The following is a 26,566-nucleotide window of genomic DNA, read 5'->3' on the forward strand; positions in this document are numbered from 1 at the left end:
TATAAAGTAAGAGAGAGAGAGAGAGAGAGAGAGAGAGAGAGAGAGAGAGAGAGAGAGAGAGAGAATAAAAGTAAGTGATCATCTATCTTTTTATGTAGGTAGCCTACATATATATTGCCTTTCTTCTGTCTTCTTAACATGGAATAGTTCTGTATTGAAGAGTGATATGTTGCATTCCCTATACGTGTTGAATCAGTGCGGAACGCAGTTTGTTCCATAGTGGCCTGTATGAAGATCAGCAAAATAATAAAGTAATTAATCAAAGATCCTGGTAACCAAATATCAAGTCAAATATGCAACCATGCAGTATACAAAATATGCGTTTGTTAGAGGTTGTCATGCGCTAAAGTTCCCTCCATCCCCCGCTCTAATCCATCATCCCAGCAATAAATAAATATATGAATAAGTAAATGAAATAAAATTAATTAATAAAAAATAAATAAAATAAAGGGTGAAGAAACAAGCGCCTTCAGAAAAATTGTCATGAATTGGAAACTGGATTTGCTAATGTGTTAAGTAGACAACACTGATAAGTTAACTGATATATATTGAGAAATATATCCACGCCTTTTGGCCTGATAACTCTAAATATGCATAATGCAGGGTACTTACGTTAGACAGTTAAAATCTATATTTTCAATCCCCACTGACAGATAGAATTTCTCCACTCTTCCATCTTCATTGTGTTCTGTATTTTCTATTTATCTATTTAGTTATTTTGAGATGTGTGGGTGACAACCCTACTCTCATATGCATCCATACTAGTATAATTGTTTTACACAAGGACTCTAGTCTGCCCAGTTGAATTGTGAAGTGTTGCATCAATACCAGTTTGAACCCTCCTCACCAACCCCTATCAAAAATAACATTACCACCATGACAGAAAGAGAGAGAGAGAGAGAGAGAGAGAGAGAGAGAGAGAGAGAGAGAGAGAGAGAGAGAATATTCAACCATGATTTTGAGAATCGTTTTGCACTTTTCATCAAATCAAAGTCCTTAGAGTAATAATAAATAATTTTAAAATAGGGAGTAAGATTGTTAAACAAATACACATTTAAAAACTTATAGGTTCTGAACACATTACTTCTGGAGATGTACCCTGGTTTGCCATAGGTAAGTGTCAATCCATTCGGATTCAAAGACAAAATAAAGGAAAAGAAAAGTGAAAGTCTTCACTTTGTTTATTGATATTTTTCCTATATGGTTGCCGTGTCACTGTGAATACACTGACAAAAGCATACATGAAGCAAAACAACTTGTGAACATTCATACAGTAATCAATTAGAACATCCACTAATTGGATGTTGGGCTGTCAAGTTGTCAGAGGTGGTCAGAATCTCAGATCCTAAATGTCTGTGCACACACAGCAGCATTTGGAGACTTTTTTCTTTTTTCAGTTTGTTTGGTTCTTCAAGCATCACAACAATGCTCTTTAGTGATCATGTTCTGCTATTAACTAAAATGTAACAGATGAAATTAACCTTTACATTAATTCAAAACAATGGTGCAACATGGAAGAGTAAGTTTACTACCAGGAGCCAAGGAGGTATTGAATAAGACAAATCAACTATTCCATGAATGACTATCAAGCTATGCTGAGGGGTCCACTCTTCACGCTGAGCTACCTCAACAACCTCTGGCAACATTGACTAGAGAATGGGAATTAGTGGACATTACAATTCACATAATTAACTAATAAAGCTGTATGCGTCATTAAATAGTAACTAGTTTCATAGATGTTATAAGTGTGGTTCTTTGAGTAAAATTTCACAAGCTGGTAGGGTTAATATTAAAGCTGTGCCATGCTTCGCTCCCACAAGATCATTTCTCCAGTTCACCCAGTCCCACTCCCCATGTACTGCATGATTGACTCTGCTGTGTTGTGTGTGTGTGTGTGTGTGTGTGTGTGTGTGTGTGTGTGTGTGTGTGTGTGTGTGTGTGTGTGTGTGTGTGTGTGTGTGTGTGTGTGATGAATATGAAATTAAACAACATATAAGTACTTACTGGTGAAATGTCACACATATCTTATTTTTTCCAGAAAAACAGATAGGTTACTTCCAGACAAGCTTCTAAGCTTTCACAGTACTTACATTCTATCTGTGCCATGAAATCAAATTTTCCATTTATTTTGTAGAATACTGAACCACAAGAGGTGAAGGAATGCCCATTTTAGTCGCTTCAATCAGTTTATCTGTCTTGAGCAATTACGTTAGTAGCACACTTGTTAATATGCATGCATGTTTGAAAATGCCAACCATTAGTAACAATAAATTTGCAAGTCTTGAATAGAAAAAGGAGAAACTAAAACTGTTTATATATGTATTATCATTACTTGCAATAAATGCATATGATACCAGTCTGGAATGTAATATTTGGACCACAATTTAAATGCATATATGAGAGGAAAACTGTACCCTTCAAATCATTCTGATGCTCACTGCCTTTCTTACATTTATTTCAAGTAAGGCTTGGTTCAATGTTAACATGTGGTATATTGATCTTACCAGTCAGTGATTTAAGAATGTGTGAGTGAGAAAGAGAAAATACAGAATCTCTACAGCCACTGCTTAAAGCTCATCTGTCTCATCCTCTGATTACTTGTTCCCTACACTTGCAATGAGCCTGGACCAAACATACTGCTTTGCAAAGATGCACAGAAAGAAGCCCTAGATGGCTAGGATGATAGATTTGTGGATATATAGTTCCACAGCCACATAGGCACACACTATTTGCTATTCAGCAGCTTAAGGGTGGATTATTCAAATAAAAGACTTTACTATTGAATTGAATGTAACAAAAAATAATGTGGAGGAAAAAGATTAGTAATTGAGAGCCAGTATGTCATTTAAAAATGTACCAATTTCTTTCTAGTGACCAATGACGTTGGAATATAGAAATTTTGGCAAAATTGATGGTGTTTATTCTTAGTGTGAGTAATGAAGAACAAAGATATGTTACATCACTGTTATTGCTCATATATTTTTCATATGCCTATTTCTTATATTTTCTGTTCACTGAAGGTGATGAAATATCCATATTGTAAGGATACTTTTCATCTTAGCTTACATTGTCTAAATGCAATAAATCAAATGAGTTCTTTTGTGCTGGTTAAGTAAATTTTGTTACCCTTTACATTTTATAGTCATCACAGGTGTATCAATGTGCTATGAAGTGCTCTAATGATATAAAGCATTCTAATGAATGATATAAAGCATTCTAATGATAAATAAAATATGAATTTCTCTAAATCTAGAGAAGCAAATATTAGCTTTTACTTTTCAATTTTCTTCTGAAAAATATATATAAATAAAATTCAGGCATGTAAATGATAATACAACAATACTGGATTAATAATGAATTAGTTATTATAGATTCTTTGTTTTTCTTCACGCTTCTAGTCACATGTGGTTCCTCAAGTGTATCAGCAGTGCACAATGTTCACTTTTCTTTTGCCAATGTGAGTATGTACATTAGAACAAAATCCTTATATATACAATAAATAAAAATCAAATATATATGTAAAGTGAATCAAGTTCTATCACTGAAGTATCTGTACTCAGAAGTATAGAAATACACACACACACACACACACACACACACACACACACACACACACACACACACACAAAAAAAAAAAAAAAAAAAAAAAAAAACTAGTGTACCAGTTGAAAGGAATGGATAAATGTAAATATGGATAGGGGATGATATGAGTGTACCTCAGGCCCTGTAAATTACAATTAGCTAAACTAAATGAATAAATAAATGCACAAATATCCACAGGTATGTGTAAACACACTTACACACACACACACACACACACTATACATACATGATATAGTACTGTATTAAATTTGTTTTTGTTGTCAATGTCAGGAGCATGTGGGCAAAGTTGCATAGTTGCTAAGATAAAATGAAATAGAAATTAATATAAGTAATGAGGTAATTCATGAAGTCAATATTTTCAACCTGATTAGATTCTTGAGGCACACATGCTTTCTCGCTCTCAATCACCAATGTCATGTCTTGCATTTACCATCCTTTCTGTTACAAATAAAGTTAGTATGAATTTTCACATACTTACATGTAATCAGGATCAGAAATCTAAACTTAAATATGACTCATTTACCAGGTTATGAATTTTCCACAACCAGACGTCTAAATATTACAAGACATCAACACGTACATCAAGATTTGAATCATTACTTGTGAAATAAAGTCTACAAAATTATCATTGTGGGGTCAGTCTTGCAGTCTATGGTAGTGATGAGGCGAAGGACTGATTGATCAAGGTGAAGCAGAAACAGCTGGTCAGGATATGTGCTCAGAGCTGACTGCTCGACCACGCAGAGCAAGAGGGACCTGTAGACACTTTAGGAAGGGAAGAAAAATAGTACAAGCTTTATTATGTTTTGTTTTTTTACTATTTGTGCATTCCAAAATGATATTGCAGTTTTTTGGATAATACTAAAACTTCAAGTGTTCTGTCAGAGAAAGAATACCATACCTCTTTACTTTCTCCTTGTCCACTAAGAACGGACAGAGAACTTGCCCGCTTCATTCTGAAAAAGAAAGATTAAATAGGCCTCATAAAAAAAAAAATCTAATGATAGAATGGTTCTTAATACGATAACCTACAGAAAAGCATTCTTATACACTTTACAAGTACAGTATCAATATTTCCATCATCTTCATGTACTTGTCAATTTTGGAGAGAGAGAGAGAGAGAGAGAGAGAGAGAGAGAGAGAGAGAGAGAGAGAGAGAGAGAGAGAGAGAGAGAGAGAGAGAGAGAGAGAGAGAGAGAGAGAGAGAGAGAGAGAGAGAGAGAGAGAGAGAGAGAGAGAGAGAGAGAGAGAGAGAGAGAGAGAGAGAGAGAGAGAGAGAGAGAGAGAGAGAGAGAGAGAGGTTATTGGACAAAATGATTGCAAAAAGACAAAAAGACAATTGCTAAGTAATAGCCTACAACAACAATGTTTATTTTGCTGCAACACAAACAATATCATCTTCCAAGTCAAGCATACTTATCATAATCATAAGGTATGCTAGTGGCTTGAACAGAGTGGTACTGAGAGTGGAAACCATGGTGGCAGGGATGAGAGTTGCAGTGCTTGGTCAATCCATATAGAACAAACCTTAAAATACGGCTATTTGGACGCTTTGCTACTTAAACTTAGGCTAAGCAAAATTTACTAAATGCTTGATATAATTAAAACACCGAAATTCTGCTTTACAAATTTCTTTTAAAATTAGTAGATAAAACTGATTGTGTCTCAAGGACTTCAGTTTTGAAACTTTAGTGATTACTTATTCACTTTAAGAACTTAAAACTTCATCACACATATTTGTAGTGTGAAATGGCAGTCACATCTTGAGTGTTGGGCTTCCTTTAATTTCTTGATGACTCCTGCATTTCTAAATATGGAAAATTACCTAGGAAAGCATAAAAGATCTTACCTTGCATTACTATCCTCTTCTTTTCCTCTCAGTTTGTGAACTAGCTTGGCACTTGACTTGCGAATGGATGCCCGGAACTTGTAGAAAGAACTGGATCTCCGGAGACGACCATACTCATACTATATGGCAAACATTGCATCACACATTGGGCAACTCTTCATTCAAACAGTGGTGGTGGTGGTGGTGGTGGTGGTGGTGGTGGTAATGGCAGTAATGTTTTATATATGTAATATAAATGAATTTGATGATACATGTTGAGACACTATGTTGAATAAATGAGATACTGGGATGTACTTGTAATATAATGTAAATCATAAAAGGCTTATGAAACTGGTAAATGGATAATATATTTTGACTTAATGGAAACACAATTAAAATAAACAGCATTATGAGAACAATAATGTGCACACACACACACACACACAAACACACACACACACACACACACACACACACACACACACACACACACACACCGCGTACTGTAGTGGTTAGCACGCTCGACTCACACTTGAGAGGGTCCGGGTTCGAATCCCGGAGGCAGCGAGGCAAATGGGCAAGCCTCTTAATGTGTAGCCCCTGTTCACCTAGCAGGAAATAGGTACAGGATGTAACTCGAGGGGTTGTGACCTCGCTTTCTCGGTGTGTGGAGTGTGTTGTGGTCTCAGTCCTACCCGAAGATTGGTCTATGAGCTCTGAGCTCACTCCGTAATGGGGAAAACTGGCTGGGTGACCAGCAGGCGACCGAGGTGAATTACAGACCACATAGTGTAGTGGTTAGCACGCTCGACTCACAATCTAGAGGGCCGGGTTCGAGTCCCAGTAAACGGCGAGGCAAATGGGCAAGCCTCTTAATGTGTGGCCCCTGTTCACTTAGCAGTAAATAGGTACGGGATGTAACTCGAGGGTTGTGGCCTCGCTTTCCTGGTGTGTGTTGTGTGTTGATGTGGTCTCAGTCCTACCCGAAGATGGGTCTATGAGCTCTGAGCTTGCTCCATAATGGGGAAGACTGGCTGGGTGACCAGCAGACGACTGAGGTGAATTACACACACACAAATCCTACTTGATCTGCTATTTATAATTTCTAATGTTTTCCAATCCTTATTAATTTGTATTGACATTAACTTGTAACACATACTTTATGAAAGATCAAAGTTGTCTTTAATTTTTTGTTAATAGGATCATACACTCTGACATCTTAATCTTTTATCAGTCTCCTGTTCCTTAGTAATTCTCCTAAGATGATGGTCATCATGCTATAGCACTCTATTCTCTTATTTTGTGCAAGCCATTCTCTTCCTATTGCATTTACCATACTTCTATATACTCTTGCTTCCCTCAACTACTGTATTCCAATCTGTCACTAAAACATTTTTACTGTCCATGACAATATACAATGATGGAATATAATTACCCCTAACCGGTTCTTTCAATAGGTCATGTGTACCACAAAATAATGACATGACATGAAAGTAAAAATTTTCCAGAAGTCTGCAGCTGGTAATACCAAACCCAGTCCAACTGGTGAGTATCCACATTAACAAAGTAGTGCATTGATATAACTCATATAAATGTTCCAAGATGATGAACAGTGACTAAAGTTTGACCAAATAAATCCTTAACTATGTATATCACTTTGAACAAATAAATGATAATTATCTATGAACTCTAAACAATAAAAGATATGCTAATTTTTGTCATTATGAAGGAATAATCACAGCAGAACACTGATTAAATGAAGTTGTACCAGATCACATATTTACAACATTGACTCAATGTAAGAACTTAGATGGAATGTATAGTATTAGAATATGCTTGCCATTCATAACAGTGAAATGCTTAGGTATTCCACCACCACCAAACAGCACCACTGAGATTGAACTCATGAAGAGTATTGTGCAAATCTACTCATGCATACAGCAACTCTATAAGCTGCTGTCTAGATATTTACACATGCACAACTAATAGTTACAGATGTTAATATATTATAACAAAGTGGTCCTTTTTAACCAACGCATTTAATATTTTTTTCATACTCCTGGATAGTTACCAAAATATACATGTATATACTTAGCTTTTGCTAATACTATATAAATATGGTATGTAACATGAAGAGGATTACTAGTCCCTTAACCCAAGAATTAATAATCTGAATAATGAACATACAATTGTAATAAAACAGTAGTAAAAATGGAAAGCTGGGAGCAAAATAATTCTATAACTTGACAATCAATTGTGCTTATAGATGTGGTCATCTACTACTTGATTTGTTCCCTTGGACTCGTTGAGGAGCCTGATGTATGAAGTACCCTTTTTTATTCCTGTGATTTGAATGCTACATATTCTATATTTTTTGCAGGCAATGTACATACAATGATGTGCTTTTTTTCTTCTACTTTAGACTAGGAATGCAATGCCTTGGGATTGTTATATACAGGTGATTAAGCCATACTAGGTGGAAGTATGGAATAAGACCAGAATTAAGAAGAACAAGAACAATTAACTAAGGATGATAGGAAGTATAGACAATGTACCAGTATCACTAAGAAATGTTTGGACACATGTAGTAAACAAACAAGTTGTAAATACATCCTGTATACTGTATTGTGTTTGATGAGTAAAAGGACAATGAAGTGGATTGTTATTCAAATATATGAAAAGGATGGAAAACAATTGCTTCTTCTTGTGCATAGACTAAGATACGAAAGAAACCTTGTGGATATGCATGAATGTATTCCTTCTCTCTGCAATCCTCCCTGAACAGGAAATGCTGATGCATGTACTAATTAATGAAAGAAATGAGAAACATAAGTAGTGGAAGATAAGACCAAAAGTAGCTCTCTAATGGAAATTTTTTCTTCAAACGAAAAGCACACAGGATATATATGTAAACATTAAAAACCTGGTGCTTCATAGTAATAAAATGTAAGTTAATGAATATGATTGAGTTAAGTACCTGGAATGTCCTGACAAAAGCATGGTGAGAGTGATATGTAGTATTAGATAACCAATGAAAGCGTTGTGATACAAACAGATGACATCAGTATGAAGCTGAGATTGAGTAGACTGCCTTAGTTTGACTATGTGGATGGAATGGATGAAAAGCTACTGAAGTGGATAGCAGGATACTTGTACAAAGGATACAAAGACAAGGAATAAGGCGTTTTGGAAGAACCTTGACAGGCAAGTTGCCCACAACTGTGTTGTTTGGCATGCTGCTATGATAAGACCAAGACTAATCCATGCAAACACAGAACCTACCTTTTATGACAATTATGATGATTTTACTGCATGAAGATGAATGAATGCCTCTTACAAGGTTATATGAATGTTTTCAGAATGCTAACTCTGGAAATGACATGGGGTACAGTGATTGATTCTATTTATAAGGTTGCCTATCTAAAAGAGACATTCCTAACGGAGGCAGAAAGAGACTGAGATACCTTTGAGACTTGTGGCTGAAGCAAACTGATTAATTTTTATGGAAATTATTTTCAGTATAGAGGTTAGGTGCTCTTTCCATTCAAAATAATTTTCATGAGACTTGCTTTGTGAAGTGCCAGAACAAACAATTGAGAGGTGTGAAAATGACACATTTGTGGAGCATGCCTCTAAGTGATAATAATATTAAGATTACAACTCTATTACTAACCTTTATAGTTCTTAAGCTGAGATCCCAAGGAATGCGATTTTTTTCAGCATTATTTATTTCTTACCTAGCATGCTGTTTAGACCTAGGACTGTAGTCTATATCAACCAATATACTGTTAAAATATCTGTTCCTAAAAAAGTCATATTTGTCTATAAGAATAACACTCTTTACAGACATATGACATATAAAACCATGAAGATGTTTCAAGTTGATAGCAAGAGCAATCAATTGGAAACACATATACATACACACAAGAACTTCACTGACCAAAAGATAACAGCTAAAGATAACAGCATGTCTTATTTCCTAACTGTAAAATCAATATGAATTGTCACTTACTCATATGATCATTCTTCCTTCAACATAAGGCTATGACATTTATGTTAATGTTTCATTATGTAGTTATGATTCGTTCTTTCACTGTTTGCTGTAAAAGTCTACTACTTCAATACTAATCAACTATCAAGTCCCTTTAGTATTAGGTTCTTTGGGAGCATGCTATTAATAAGAAAATACTTCTAATTATTGCTTCCTGAGGTGTTACAAGGGTGTGCAAGCTAAATTTCATTCATGTAAAAATGTTAAAGGCATATGTACTGTTTCATCAAATATTCTTCACTAGATTTTGGATGCACCATATATGACAATAATAGAGCAATGATGGCTTACATGTCTAATATGAATTTACCACACATAATCTAGCCTACTGTAAAAGAAATAATGATTTCATAAAAAAAATTACATTTCATACAATTTCACTTGCCAAAAATATAGTATAATTATTCAATTTATTATTGAAGTATCATTTTTCTTTGCATTGTATTTTTGCTAAGCTGGATGGGTAAATATCTATTGAAACCTTATAACTTGAATGTATATAATTTTTGCCATATTTAGTAAATTGGCAGCATTTCTACTTTTGTTAGATGAAGACTTTTTTGGATGAGCAATGATTTCTTAGTTTCCCTTTCCATATAAGAAAGCCAGGCACTATTTATAGAAGCTGGGAAAGTGCACTCAATATAAAGACAAGTAATTAACTTAACTTGCAAACCATATTTTTGTAACAAATATCACCATCAATATCATACTTCAATGGAGTGGAGGTAAGTCATTCCCTCTGCCTTAAGCAAGTCAGTATCAGGGAGCAAGACAAAAATTGCATATGGATGATGAAAAATGCATAAGAATGATTTTAGAGCAAGTGGTACAAATTTTGATAAACTCGGAGAAAAGGGATTAGTTTTGAAAGAAACTGGAACAAGGCAGCCTTTATAAACATATCAGTCTCATTGGAAAAATTCTTCTGTAAAAAATATTCCAGATTACCACAGATCTTTGAAATGCATTCAGCAGAATATAGATCATGCAGAAACATGCAGATAATATGAAATGCATGCAATATTCCAAGACATGACAGCACATTACAACATACGTAGAAATCAAATATTTTGTGCAGGAATAAAAACAAACAAAATCTTAATATTCCAGAATTTATTCACACACACACACAGGCACACACAGACACACACACACACACACACACACAAATTTTGTTGTGTTGATAAATAATTTTCAACAATTACAAATCACAAAGCCAAACACACAGACCTAAGACTGCCAGCTGCTGCGAAATAAGCCATCGTGTTGCCACAGTGATCAACCTTAGATGATTCATTACTATGTAAGGAAACACACACAAAACATTCACTAAATTTCTGAGAGAATATACAAACCTTCATGCAACTTGACAAACTTTTTGTGCAGGATACCATTTAGAAGCACATACATAATCAGAGAGCTTTGTTTTCTGGTGATTCATGAAAAGATATTTCAAAGTCTATTGTGTCTCTTGCTGCAGAGTTGTAAACTATAGAAAATGGTTGCCTTGCTAAAGTGCATCTCGTAAAACATATTCATCAATAACAACACTTATTGAAAGAATATGCCCCTAATGTGACTGTATCTGAACTGTTAAAGCCAAAAGAAACCTATTAATCTTCCCAAGTTATATACTGCACATATTTCTGATCTGGGATATCAACCACAACTCCTTAAATGTCTCATATTCTTGAGCCAATTATTCCTAAACACCAATCATTTACCCTTTTCTGATTCCTGCTCTCATTGCTTCCTATTCTTTATATCCAAATAGTTTCAGCAATAATAGATCTTCAGGCTCCACACTTGTTTGTGTATTTCTGAACATATTTTTTCCAGAGAGAGAGAGAGAGAGAGAGAGAGAGAGAGAGAGAGAGAGAGAGAGAGAGAGAGAGAGAGAGAGAGAGAGAGAGCAAGCATAGTACTGGAAAACGATAGCAACAGATACTTGTTTCATATTCAGTGTGTGTAAACGTGCTGCACACTCACACTCCTGTTGTAATTACTTCAGGGAGAGTTAGTTGCCTTAAAATGTTCCTCTAGTATTTTAACCACAAATATTCAGAAGATGAAAAAAATGGCGTAAAAGCAACAAAGATATAATAAATATCTACATAATTAAATGAATGGAAAATGTTAATAGTAATAGAACTCATCCATAAAGAAATGGGATACCTTACAATAGAATATTAGCAAGGTTGGTTTCCTTGCAGCATTTCATTTATATTTTCAACTATAGCAAAACTAAAACGTACTGACCCATAAGATGAGGCCAATAATCCCAACGATGCTGCCATATATCACAAAAAAACACATTAACAGTTCTTTGTTAAATGAAGAACTGTTACTGTTTTTTTTTTTTAAGTAATGAGTGATATATGGCATTGTGATGGGGATTATCGGTCTCACCTTGTGGGTCAGTACATTTTGGTTTTACTATAGTGTGATTTTTTTTTCAGTGTTTGAACCCATGGTAGAAAGACAACAAACAAATTTTTTACAAAGCAATTTCTTTCCTTAAAAATCAAATAATTCTTTTCTAAAAGCCTTCTTATGAAATTGCAATGCATCTAATTTAGCAGCAAATACTGTAGCTACTTGCATTTTAAATTTCTTATATTAATTGAGAAGGTACCATGGAAGGAAAGTCTCCCTAATAACAAATGCAATTGTTTTATTTGGGTGGGCAAAAGCAAACAATTCTCCTGCAAGAAATATAGTTTTAAGGAAGAATTAAATAAAAATAGAGTTCTAGCAAGTATTAACTATGCAGCACAAAGCTATTGACCCAAAGAGAAATTATGTGACTGTTTTAACCATCTTTGGCTTGAGTTTAGGTAATATTTCAGCCACATTAAATAGGGAAAATAATGCTGCTGAATTCATCTCACATGCAGCCATAATATCACGTGTATATCATTATTTTTGATAAACTTAAGAGTACAATAAAAAAAATACTGTACATATCTGCAACATGTTATCTCAAACCTCAACTATACATGAGATATATAACTGTGTGGATATACATTATTTTCTCCATCCCTAACACATGTGCTTAACCACCAGACAACAGGCTCAATCATGAGGACTCAAAACACTGAAACAACAAGATCCAACTTACAAAAAGAAATGATGGCCCCTAATTAAACACATAACAGAAAAAGAAACATGAACACATGGTTTCTGATTCTAACTTTAGTACTAAAAATAGAGTGCTTTACACTTAGGTAAGGACATCACAAAGTAACACATAAATGGTGAGGCATCAATGTGGACTGGCAGATTCTATAGTAGTTATCACTAGAAGAGAGTTATCTCTTAATTGAATCTCTGAAGTTTCTGAAAAGTTGATATATTTCTATGTAAAGGCGATTAGCCAAGACAAAATGTACCATGTCTCATTGTATGAATAAAAATACAAAGGAGGAGGTCCCATGATCCATCCCTCTCTCCATCCTTTTCTTGGTATATAAAATGAGTGAGCCATGTATACAGTAATAAAGCAAAGGATTATGGTTGGAGCATGTGATTATCAAATTCTATGAACAATGAATAAGGAAATTTCTGCCAGACTACAAGACGGCCTAAATGCTATAGTGACTGGTATATTTACTGGACCCATTCCATAATAGGATGTATAGAGACTGATAGGGAGGCACTCAGAGACATGCTGCTACACATGTGGAAATTGAATGAAAAGTGTCGGTGTGATGAATATATATATATATATATATATATATATATATATATATATATATATATATATATATATATATATATATATATATATATATATATATATATATATATATATATATTTTTGGTAGGCGGCCATTGTTTATGCATATTTTGTTGGTCTACAGTGGTAACTGCATTGTTTATTATATAGTTTATATATATATATATATATATGTATATATATATATATGATATAGATATATATATATATATATATATATATATATAAATATATAAAATATATAATATAGTTATATATATATATATAAAAAAAAAAAAAAAAAAAAAAAATATATATATATATATATATATATATATATATATATATATATATATATATATATATATATATATATATATATATATATATACAGTGAAAAGTTAAAAGTCACACGACTGGTATCATAGTTAAAATCAGGTTAATATCTCTTGACTTGGGTCTGATTTTTGGAATCATTATGATGCTTTATGAGCATGGATGATTACAGATGAGATTCTACCAGACATTTGACATTATATGTGTTGATAAAATTAATGCTTTGCAGTTCATTTTCCTAAGAGTATGATTAATAAAAATTACTGTGCTACATTGCTAATGGCTTCAAGTAGCCATAAGTAGTGTGTCATATCTTTCATCTGTAATTCTAATGTCACTTACATCTTTGAACCTGAGAATCTGACCCATTTACCCTTGATTTTTTATTGTAACAGCCTCAGGAATATATATATATATATATATATATATATATATATATATATATATATATATATATATATATATATATATATATATATATATATATATATATATATATATATATATATATATATATATATATATATATATATATATATATATATATATATATTGCCATTTGTTTTGTGACTGGACCAGAGGCAGTGCTGTATGTCAACAATTATATGGAAATGTCTTGTCTTGTCATTTAAAATTTTTCCTTTGTGTAAACATTCAGAACATCATCTCACTAACATGTCAAACTAATAGATAAAACTATGAAGACATTTATCGGATGCACAAAGAAAAGGGGGACCCGATTGCTAGGCTGGTGCAGGAGTGACCAAAGCTGAACACAACCTGAGCACACAACCAAACCCATTCAAGCTTATAATTATGAACCACAAAAGATTCAAATATGTAATGAATGAATGTTAATTCTGTAATCTGCAGTTGCATAAGCTAAGTACCAATGCTCAGGTTATTCTCAGCTTATGGCTTCTACATACAACAGGATTGTGGGTGTCTATTAATCAAGGGAGAAGTAAGAGGCAAGGGAGGACACTGATCTACCAGCCACTATCCTACACTCTTCAGACATAGCGTGAAACAGGCTAATGTAGGTTGAGCTTTAACATTCACAGCTTGTGCTTCATTCAGGACTGAAAGCCGAAAGCGTGGAAGATTTTTTTAATACCGGTGTGGCGTGGGTCGTCCTGCGATCTTTGTGAAGAGGTGGAACCCATGGGGGAGGGGAAGTTGGGGGGCTGGGGAGAAAGAGAGAATGAACCTGAGCCATCAGTCTGAGGGCTATGGTTGCAAATGTTCTGTGCCACCCATACAAACACTAAATTCTATTTAACTTGTCATTACTGGATATATATATATATATATATATATATATATATATATATATATATATATATATATATATATATATATATATATATATATATATCAGCCTTGGGTATTTCACCAAATCATCTACAATGTCAAAGTGGAATGACAAATATAGCTATTTTCTTGACTATTTGGTTCCCATAAAAAAGCTTCATAGGATATGCACTAAGATTCCTAATGGTGACATAGTTTATTCATGTGATTATTATTAATACTAGTGATCTTCCACGGCTGACTGTGACACTTTGTTTCTTATTTCCTTTAGAGACTATGTCTGAGAGAGAGAGAGAGAGAGAGAGAGAGAGAGAGAGAGAGAGAGAGAGAGAGAGAGAGAGAGAGAGAGAGAGAGAGAGAGAGAGAGAGAGAGAGAGAGAGAGAGAGAGAGAGAGAGAGAGAATGCTTAATAAAGAAGACATTTTCTCAAGACCTTTTCTTACGGCTCGTTTCATCTTTCAGGACACCCCTTTCCTTGGCCCAAGCTCATCCTCATATACCCAAAGGTGGCACAAAACAACTTGTATCTTCTCTGGCAGCAATTACTGAGGGATAGACCTAACAGCCAAAATATTCATAATCTGCAAACATTTAACATGCCATCAGATATTTCTCAAGAAAAGCTCTGAACCCTTTTGATGGCTAAAAATTATCTGAAGTAAATTAAGGTCATATGCCTGTGGATGCTACTTTTTTTCTAACTTTGGCTACAGGCTCCCTCAGAAATACTTGCTAGACTGATGCAAAATACAAATAAAAATAAAATTCTTTTTGATAGAACATTCAGGAAATGAACAATAAAATTAATATATCAAATATAAATAAAAATAATTACTATGCAATGTGAATACAACATGAAACATTCCAAGCTGCAGAAAAGCAAAGCATAAAATCTGAATGAGTATGAAAGCTGACAGTGACACTAGCAACAAGCAATCTACGAGACACTATAACATACGGCATGAAGCAATGTTCTGTTGTACATTAATGATGTTCTGCAGTCTTTCTGTAAGTCATGCAATGGATTGGAGGTAACAGCCACAACCTTGGTTATATCTTCTCATTTAGCATTAGATAATAAATTAGAAATGTATGGATATGAGAGAGAGAGAGAGAGAGAGAGAGAGAGAGAGAGAGAGAGAGAGAGAGAGAGAGAGAGAGAGAGAGAGAGAGAGAGAGAGAGAGAGAGAGAGAGAGAGAGAGAGAGAGAGAGAGAGAATTTTTTCCCTTAAATTTAATACTTTGGTTTTTAAAGTGGCATATGAACTAGTATATCTTGTAAATCTAGGTAGTAATTTGAATATTAAGTTCAGTTTTATATATCTGTCATGTCTCTATTCCAGTACAGTATAATATAATGTCCATGAATTCTATGATACTTCTTGATTTCATCATGTTGCATGTGGTTCTTAGCCTAGGGTTAGCATATGGCATGTACCACTGAACTTAAAATAATCATAAAAAAATAATTGCAAAACACATCTGGCTGAATGCATCAACTTTGATATTTGACGACACTTCCTAAACTGCACAACCAAATATAGTATTTGTTTCACATATAAATCAAGTGATAAAAAATAATAGTAAAAAATTGGCTTATTTACTGAAACCTTTGAAATACTTGTAACCAAAGCTGGTAATGGTTGACACAGAATGTGCCAAGGAGTGATGAGCAGTATTTTCTCATGGTAGGAACATTATATGCTGAAGCCATGTTAACATCTGAATATTTAAGTCTCATAAATATTTTGTTTTTATCTTCTGTTAAAAAACACTTATCTTTTGCCACAAGCTGGCTATGTGTTAACATTTTATATAATATGCTGTTTCTGGTCCAGTCATGAGAGGGGAGCCATGCATAGAAATTATTACAATTACTTGCCCACCATCATGCAAATTAATTTTTAATACAAAATAAATGAACGAGCTACATCACAAAAAGCTCCAGTGCTACCTAAGTAAGCTCTTTATGTACATCAAACATTAAAAGCAGTCTCAATCTGCTGGTCAGTTTAAAGATAAAGGTGTTGAATGAATCTTAACATTCTTACTAAACACATCCCAATATCATTCTTCTATTCCCTTCTGTTTCCTCCACTCATTTACAAACCTGACAATTCCTTTATCCTTCATCTCTTTCTTGCACTGGTTTATATACAAACATGCACCAACATTTCTGTCTTCCAAACTTTAAATGTCTGTGTTAAAGATACAAAATACCGCTGACCTTTGCTCAATATGAATTCCCCAATCACTAAACCCAGTTGCAAATATGTGTTAAATATGCTTGCTTCATGTATCCAGGAGCCCATGTTGAGTGAGGATTGATAGTATCTGATTGTTTGATAAGATTCATAGCTATCACTCCACCTGATACACACATGTCTGGGTCCTTGAAAATCTAACATGCACCAGCCAGTAATGTGAGCTACACAACCACATATATTTTTTTCCTCCGATAATCTATGAGGATATACATGTCTGCTTCATTCTGATGGTCTCAGAGTAAACACACGATCAAACTCATCTTATTCTGCAAATGTGTCAAAGCCCTATAATTCTGCAACAGTGTGATTAGAAACTAAGACTAATATTTTTTTCCAGACTTATGAGCAAGATGTTTCTGGAGAGAAATGAGAAAAATGAATAAATAAAATAAACAAATAAATTAATTAAATTAATCTCATCTTTGGAATGTCAAAAAACACAAGTGATAATTTACGTAATGCATTTATGACATTTTATGCCATCAACATATATAGATGACTGATATATATATATATATATATATATATATATATATATATATATATATATATATATATATATATATATATATATATATATATATATACTCTTAGTACAGCACATCCTTAAACAGTGAAGTAATAGGGGCTTTAGCTATCACAACTTATGAGATTTCACAAACTGTAAGTTATAAGTCATGTTCCACCTTCCTCCTATCAAGTGTTTCAATTTCAGTCTTTCTGGTGGAAACCACATCTGTTCCTATATATAGCTGCTTTACAAATTTTAAAGCAAATGGTGTATTGCGTAACTTCATAAAAGATCATATCTAAATCACATTTGCCAAGATCATATAGCAGTTACTAATACTTCCTTTTTGTATGTGTGCTCCATAACTATTGTTCTTGATTAAATAAAATTCCTCAAACACTTTAACTGTACGAATAATTTGCAACATTTTACTTTTCCAAGACACATTACTTATAGCTTCATTAATGCCTACAATCAATGTTTCACTGGAGCACATAGGAATAATTCATTCCCTTCATTTGAAAACAGTGAAGCAGTTTCAACACATACAATGTTACCTACCTTACACCATTCATGGAAGGATAAAAAGTTTCACCAAATCACTGTCAATCATTATTAGGTTAAATTAAAACATATATATATATATATATATATATATATATATATATATATATATATATATATATATATATATATATATATATATATATATATATGTGACAAATGTAAGCCAAATCAGAGATCACAATTAAAACAGAAATCATTCCTAATTATGTAAACATACATAGACTGGTTGTTGTGTCACACTGCTCAATAAATCTTTCAATACATTACAAATCAAATACATGAAGGTAATCACAATCAAAATTCCATGCATGCCAACACTTAATCCCTGTAAATCAGCAGCATTAATTGAAAAGAGTAGGGCTGCCAGCTTTATTATATTGAGTGCACTTTCCTGCATTCCCATAAGATGACGTCCTTCATGGTGGGCAATAATAATCAAGGCCACTCCTCCCATACCAGAACCAAGGCAGACTCTCCAACAAATAAACAAAGACAGCATCAGCATCAGTAGCAGTAGCATGCTCCGAAGAAACAAATGCCTGTCTGTTAATATTTAGAAGTAGCCAACAACCATTGGTAGAAAAGCATATACGTACGTACTTACATTATAGTTAATTTAAATATTCATGATCCTTACTTAATGAGAACCTGCCATACAAAATGGATAACACGGAGAACACATCTCCAGTCTTATCTGGTAGTGCGAACTGCAAACAGATGATGATCAAAGGAATCTCAATATTGCCCTCAAACCTCAGGTGCGTGTAAGTGTGCGCTTGTTCGGGGTATGGGAGTGTGGGAGTTTACTTACGTCATCAGCAGCATCAAAATCAGTGGAGTTGAGGGATTCCCGGGACCCTCTTCGGAGTCTGTCCCTTGATGCTGAGAGTCGTCGATTGCCCTCTGGGGTCATCCCATCCTTGACCAGATTCACAGCCTGAGGTAACCATTGGCGCGCACACGTACACATGCGCGCAGGCAGACAAATTAGACGACTGGTGCACACAGAAGCATGCAACACTTACATTTCAACAAGGTATTCACTAAGAGAGTAAATGCTGTTAATAAAATCTGATTCTTATATGATTTGTATTTCCCTTTTACTGTTGTATGCACATCACAAGTAACAAAATTTACTCTCGCCATTTAAAAGCCAGACACAGAATGAAGTAACAATGCGTAACAAGACTCACAATGCAGAATCTATAACACATCAAGAGTTGGCCCGAGGTGGGTGTTGGTGCATAAACTAATAGTTCAGTCACTCACATATTTGTGAAATATTGTAAAATAACATAAGTTTGTCTCTTGAAGAACAAAAGTGTAGGAAACTAATACAAAGACTATAAGATGCTCATTTTTTCAATATCTGAAGTTTACTTCTTCATCTGAAGCTCTACAGTTGTATGTAAACACTAAATTCACCAACAGCCAACTTGCTTAAGCTGTGATTGCAGTGTACAATGAAGGACAGGAATACGTACACACCTGAGGTCTGGCAAATCACCGTGCAACATAAAGCTGAAGCTGTGAATATCTTACTTTACATATCTGAAGTGAAGTCTGAATATCCACTTTGTAATGCAGAAAATACTGCATTATACCACTCAAGATATTAAAAACAGAACTCACCACTTACTTTGAGAAATTCCATAAGCACAGTCACTGAAAAGATGCTTTGTGCTTCTTTTCCTTTTATCATAATAGAATAGAACTTCAAAGAGGCGTTCAAGAGAAAGAAAACAAGGTACTTCACGACAACTCATTAGATAAACGCACAATTCCTAGCAGTTTGATCAGTTGTTTACACAGAAACCATTTATAAATAGCATTTCACTTTTGCATAAAACGTCACTTCTGATTTAAAAACACATAAATGTTTCTTATTAATGGACACTAATGAGTTGTTTGAACAGCCTTGTGTAAGTCAAATAAACAGAGTCATTCACTATTTGAGTCACTTGTGTGAGTTGGTTTGGCTGACCTCTTTACGTGACCGAATGGCGCAATCCTCCAGTGTTTCAGCAGCTTCATATTTGCCCTGACGTCGGTAGAGAGCCCCAAGGTTCTTAAGAGTTGTGGTGACAGTAGGAGAGTCAACCTTGGCTGCTTTGTGCCAGCCTCCATACTCCCCATAGGGTGCTGAATCTTTAACTTTGTTCTTATTTTCTTCTCTTTCCTCTGCCACCTGCCAGATTGGCTTATTGTCTCCTGAAACAGAAATAATAAAAAGGCATTTAAACAAATCCACAGCACACAAAACTAGAAGCCTAATTTCACTAAGATAAGATTCCATGTTGCTTTTCTCCAACTATAACATACATCATGTAAAAATAACACATGAATAGTTTTAAAAATCACACACACACACACATAATATATATATATATATATATATATATATATATATATATATATATATATATATATATATATATATATATATCTATCTATCTATCTATCTATCTATCTATCTATCTATCTATCTATCTATCTATCTATATATATATATATATATATATATATATATATATATATATATATATATATATATATATATATATATATATATACACATTTCATACTAACTGTTTTAAGATGCTCTCAAGTGACAAACTTACCGTCGATAGCCCCAAACTCTCGCTCATGTGCTCTGGTTAAGACTTGTTTATACAAAATTTCAGCTTCCTTATATTTCCCTTGCTTCAGGTAGGCAGAAGCCAAATTGTTCTTCGTCTTAGCCACATTGGGATCATCTGGGCCAAGCTTAGTTTCATAAATTTCTAAAGCACGTTGGTAGTACCTTTCAACTTCTTCATACTTCCCCTGTGAATATAAAGTAAATGTGGTTAGATTTCCTCAGCTAAATTTCAGTAATTTCTTCTCAATGTGTTTCATAATGTATAAATCAATACAGAAATAGACAAAAAAGATTCTCAGTTCTTGAGAGAGAGAGAGAGAGAGAGAGAGAGAGAGAGAGAGAGAGAGAGAGAGAGAGAGAGAGAGAGAGAGAGAGAGAGAGAGAGAGAGAGAGAGAGAGAGAGAGAGAGAGAATATGACCCCATACAATGATCATGGCAACATACAATGCCTGAGTCAGTTTCCTGGCTGCATTGAACACTAGCAAAAATATCCATAGCATAGTTGGGAATCTGAAGTGTTTAGTTTATGTACAAGGAAAGTTAATGAACCACATCTCTAACATTTCTCTATTGCATTCTTAATAAAAAAAAATGGGAAAGGCTCATGTATCAGTAAAGTACTTGTTAATTTAGTTCTGAACAGCTACCTTTCAGTTCCTGAGCTCCATCACTAAAACTAAACAGAATAAACATACTCATTACTGTAATTACTGACTGCAAAATGGTAAAATGATTCGCTGATACAAAAGGTGTAGCTGTAGAACAATCCTGAGCCACCATTAGCATAAAATCAAGATATGAATCTAAGAGGATGCAAATTAGCAATACTCTGTACAGACACTACCACCTACACGATTATTGCCAAGAGATTCTGTATAAAGGTCTTGACAAAATGATAGACTTTAATAGCATTCTTGATCTGAGTCCTAAGTAATGTGATGCCCAAAGTCTGATTTATTGAGATCGGATAAACAATGCCTGCAGGAAACTTTTCAAATTTGCATGAGCTATATGGGATACATCATGCTATGCCGTAATTTCTCACTAATATCCATAGTCATTCATATTGGCCAGATATCGTAAGGCATGCATTAAAATACAAGGCTTAAATAATTGTTTCAACACAGAGATAAGGTACAAGCAGTCATTGAAAAGAGACAGTGATCTGAAATTCAGCATAATCACAAACTGACAACCACATGTCAGAGTTACATGTATCAAAGGTCATTAATGTAGTAGTGTCAGACAGTGAGAAGTCTAAAGTGGAGGAAATGGAACAATATTTTTCTTTTAAAGATATGTTTGCAGTAGCACGAATTTCAACTGTTCTGAATTTCCTGATCAGATAACTAGAGCCATTACTTGTCACTCAATCATATCTTTCCCCCCTTAAAATTTGGGTGTCAAGAGTTAATGTATTTGTAGGTTTAGTCAAGCTTGATATGTTAATTCAATGCAGACACAACACATAGAGCACATTCAGCAAGAATTAAATGATCACTAAAACACATCCTTAACCAACACCATCAATGCATAACACCACCACGACACAAAGTGCCAGCCAAACAACCATGACCCAGGCAAACCCAGCAAGATCCAGAAAATACAGCACAGAGAGAGAGAGAGAGAGAGAGAGAGAGAGAGAGAGAGAGAGAGAGAGAGAGAGAGAGAGAGAGAGAGAGAGAGAGAGAGAGAGAGAGAGAGAGAGAGAGAGAGAGAGAGCATTCATTTCACAGGTTATAATTTGTTTCTTAGAAAATGCATTCTTTTAAGATATACAATACAAATTCATAATAAATGGGATGAATTTAACAAAGTTGAAGATATAAGCATGCAAGAATCCCCTCAAGTGAGTGGCATTACACTCAGCTTGGGAGACATGACTGCATTCTGCTGAATTATTGATGTGCAAAGAAAGAACATGCAAAAACAAACAAATAAATAAATAAATAAATAAACAAATAAATAAATAAATAAATAAATAAATAAATAACATGACCCAGTATGTGTCCCCAAAATTCTCAGGAAGCACATTCTAAAAGTCTGTCATGATATATTTCAATGTATTGTATCTAGAAAATATTAATCCTATGTGTTTATAATAACAGTATTCATGGAATCTGGTGATACACACTTGACAGAACAGTTACTGTATGCTAAATACTCATAACTAAGCTCATACTGTTTTCACATTATTTCTAGTCTCTTACTATATAGTTTGAGGCATTTTTTCCTTTGATTTCTACAGGGATTTATGTTTTACCTAATAAGGTCCAAGAAGAATCAAGCAAATATTTTCTGTACAGTAGGGATAATGTGACAGGCAAAACCATGCTCAGTGAAACTAAAGGACCAGCTAATATAAAAAAGAAAGACTAGATAGGATATTCAAGTTTATCATGTTGAACGGATGGATTGTATTTCCGAGAGAAAAAAAAAGACATGGTGCCAACAGACAATCTTTACCAGTGTCCTACTATGACTTCAAATCAAAACACTTATTTCATATGGGCTAAATTCTATAAAGTTTACATTAATTGTATGACTCAAACTAATAAAGTACGGTGGTGTAATGAGAGAAAGGGAGGGAGGAGAGAGACGGAGAGAGAGAGAGAGAGAGAGAGAGAGAGAGAGAGAGAGAGAGAGAGAGAGAGAGAGAGAGAGAGAGAGAGAGAGAGAGAGAGAGAGAGAGAGAGAGAGAGAGAGAGAGAGAGAATCACAGGCTGATGATTGTGATAACAAGTATAAGAATGGCATAATGTGAACAACTTCATCTATTCAAATTACAAGCTGAAGTAGGCAAACAGTCAACAATAAGCAAGAGGAGACAAAAACAAGTACTTAGAATATGCCAGTAGAATCATCCACACAAAAGGTACTCTGCTCATATAGGCTGTTGTACAAAGAGGGGGTAAGCACAGGAACTTCAAGCATTAGAGAGTGATCACCTTGAATAGTAAAGGTAACAGATTCCCCAAGTGATAATGAACACCAAAATAGCCAGATGACAATAATGGACGAGTGAACACTAATCAACAGGACTCATGCTAGAATCATCCTCAATTTCAGTATGAGATCACATGGGAAAAATGCTAATATCTTATAACACACCCACCCCTTTTTCTTTTTTAATTACCCAAGTAAATAATTCACTTAGACTGTAAAAAAAATAAGTCAATATGAGGCTCCTTGCATGAATTAAATCTGCATATATTACCCAATTAGTCACAATGATTTCCAATTTGCAAAGTTCTCATGATCACTATTACAGAGGGCGATTGAGAAGATGGAGTGTGACTACTTTGTGTTTCGACAAAAGTAAGACCAATTCTTATATTACACACACCAGAGAGAGAGAGAGAGAGAGAGAGAGAGAGAGAGAGAGAGAGAGAGAGAGAGAGAGAGAGAGAGAGAGAGAGAGAGAGAGAGAGAGAGAGAGAGAGAGAGAGAGATTCAAATATGGTTGTAGTACATGAAGAAATGCAATGATCATGTATATTTCTTAGCACAAGTGTGTCACCAAAGGAAGAAAGAGCAGGGATGTTGCCAGAAGAATATCAAAATATATCAAGAAACAGCTGCAGTGCCATTCATCTTTTCTCAGTGTTTTTTAGTGTATAAAGAATAAAACTATGAATAAAATAAACAAGTAAAAAGAAAATAAAGAAGCAAATTAGTGGTTTAATATGAAGAAATGCATCCTCATGATTCTACAGTTGTAAAGACAAGGGTGAGGATGATAAGCAGTAAGAAATATTTTCTCATCAAGTAATAAATGCAGCAAGCTACATAATGATGAAAAACATGATAGGGACACATATACATAAAGACCATGAGTGTGAAGAGTTGAGATGTAGGTATGAAATGAACTACATAGAAAATGTTATGCAGTAAATAAAGGATAGGCTGTGTATGGATCTATTGTGATAAAACCTTATGGTATGAAATATTCCACAGTTTACTGACATGACAAGAATGCTTGAATAAATACTGCTTCCACCACCATAACTACATATTGCATACAGACAGGTCTCCACACTACCATCACCATCAGAACCATCACCACAAAGCACCGAGAACAAACTTAGAAGCCTGTCCAAACACTTCTAGGCAAGACGCTGACAATTCACAATGAACTTACGAGAAGCTCCTCCTTAGGCACCCCTCTACGTTCCTCCTGGGAGATCTGCGGCACAACCTTGGTTAGTCACCCAGCCTCGCACACAAACACACATACTAGCTCGTTTATTATATTATGCCATTAACAGGAGAAAAGGACAGGATTTCTGGTAATGCTTGTGTTTGCGTATGTTCTGAATTATAGAAGGGAAGAGAATATAAACTTCAGAAAAAAATGTAGAAATCATTAAGGCAAGTGTGGAAAAAATTATATTTTTTATAATAAATAATTAAAATCAAAACAAGAACATGCAGTACAAATTAATAATAATTAAGTAACACACAAGCAAGAAGCCATTCTTTTTATTTCAAGAAAAAATAGCTTTGCAGCCTTTCTATATGGATGGGCAAAATGCAATATCATATAAATTACTTCCTTTTGGAATGTAAATGTCCCACAAAATGGCTGATTTTGAAAAATATATGTTAAAATTATTTAGTCATGGCATTTTGCCTTTGTGTACTATGGCCTTTAGAGAGAGAGATGGAATGATGAAAATGATGTCATGGTGGAAGGCAGGGATGAGGAACTAGTGAAAAAACAAGTCACAAGCAATTAGAAAGATTATAAAAATTTGTATTTAACAAAGGTTAGAGTACTATGACAAATATTTATCAAACAGGTGGAAATCAAATCCTCCTTCTTTTTTATGTTGATGGAAAAAAAAAAATAAATAAAAAAAAAAAAAAAAAAAGGAAAGAAAACTGGATATACCAATCTCACTATTCATAGAACTGAAAGTACATATATTAAATAATAGGAGACAGACAGTAAAATATGGTGTGAAGGCACATGGAAGTATTTGAGAAGTGAGTTACAACTATTTTGGAAGAAATTCAAAAGTTTTCCTTAATGTATTAAAAATCTTATTATCATAAATCTATCAATGATATTGTTATTATCTTTATTATTACTATTGTTATTATTATCATTATCATTTCATAAGTCTCTTTATTGCATTTATCTTTTTGTATATGTCAAGCTGGTAAAAATATAAGTTATATTTTGTTTTCTTTTTGGTTCTGAGATTGTTGACACACATCTTAACACCTTAATACAAATAAAAGAGTAGTAATTTCCAAGACATAACCTTGAGAAAATGTGTGTGTGTGTGTGTGTGTGTGTGTGTGTGTGTGTGTGTGTGTGTGTGTGTGTGTGTGTGTGTGTGTGTGTGTGTGTGTGTGTGTGTGTGTGTGTGTACCAGCTCTTTCTCTCAGTTTGACCCTTCATGAAGATGTCAGCCTGTTTAATAAATAAATAAACAGTTTCTTGAGTTGCCCAAATATCTTGATGCCACACACCTTTTGATATGTCATTTCTGATTTGTGATAGAGTAGACTATTATGGAACAAAACTGACAAATGTATATAATATAGAAATGACAGACAACTTTGTTATATCTATCACATTTCAACTAATCTATATACTAGCATCTGTACATATTATACAATATACACCATGTATGCCTAACACAAATGCAAACTTGCAAAGCATATGTGAAGTTAAATATAAAGCAAGCAATCATGCAAGATATCTAGTAAATCTA

General features: G+C 34.1%; 1 protein-coding gene across 18 annotated transcripts in view; it reads right to left on the reverse strand.

Annotated features, from left to right (window-relative positions):
• Positions 1-1,169: 1,169 nt before the first annotated feature.
• The window catches only part of LOC123504349 (kinesin light chain-like), a 73,431-nt gene continuing 48,034 nt past the window's right edge, over positions 1,170-26,566 (reverse strand). For 8 of the 18 annotated variants that reach the window (XM_045254803.1, XM_045254806.1, XM_045254807.1 and 5 more), the window contains 7 exons: positions 24,982-25,026; positions 20,820-21,024; positions 20,183-20,409; positions 19,010-19,135; positions 5,453-5,571; positions 4,505-4,559; positions 1,170-4,368 (listed from right to left, as the gene is read on the reverse strand). In XM_045254803.1, coding sequence (XP_045110738.1) covers positions 4,309-4,368; positions 4,505-4,559; positions 5,453-5,571; positions 19,010-19,135; positions 20,183-20,409; positions 20,820-21,024; positions 24,982-25,026 — 837 coding nt within the window. In that variant the 3' untranslated portion in view covers positions 1,170-4,308. Of the gene's footprint in view, positions 4,369-4,504; positions 4,560-5,452; positions 5,572-13,679; positions 14,727-19,009; positions 19,136-20,182; positions 20,410-20,819; positions 21,025-24,981; positions 25,027-26,566 lie in introns of those variants that run through there. The other 10 variants (XM_045254801.1, XM_045254808.1, XM_045254809.1 and 7 more) reach the window with 7 other exon arrangements.

This window comes from Portunus trituberculatus, chromosome 15 (assembly GCF_017591435.1).
Source record: "Portunus trituberculatus isolate SZX2019 chromosome 15, ASM1759143v1, whole genome shotgun sequence".
Classification (NCBI taxonomy): Eukaryota; Metazoa; Arthropoda; class Malacostraca; order Decapoda; family Portunidae; genus Portunus; species Portunus trituberculatus.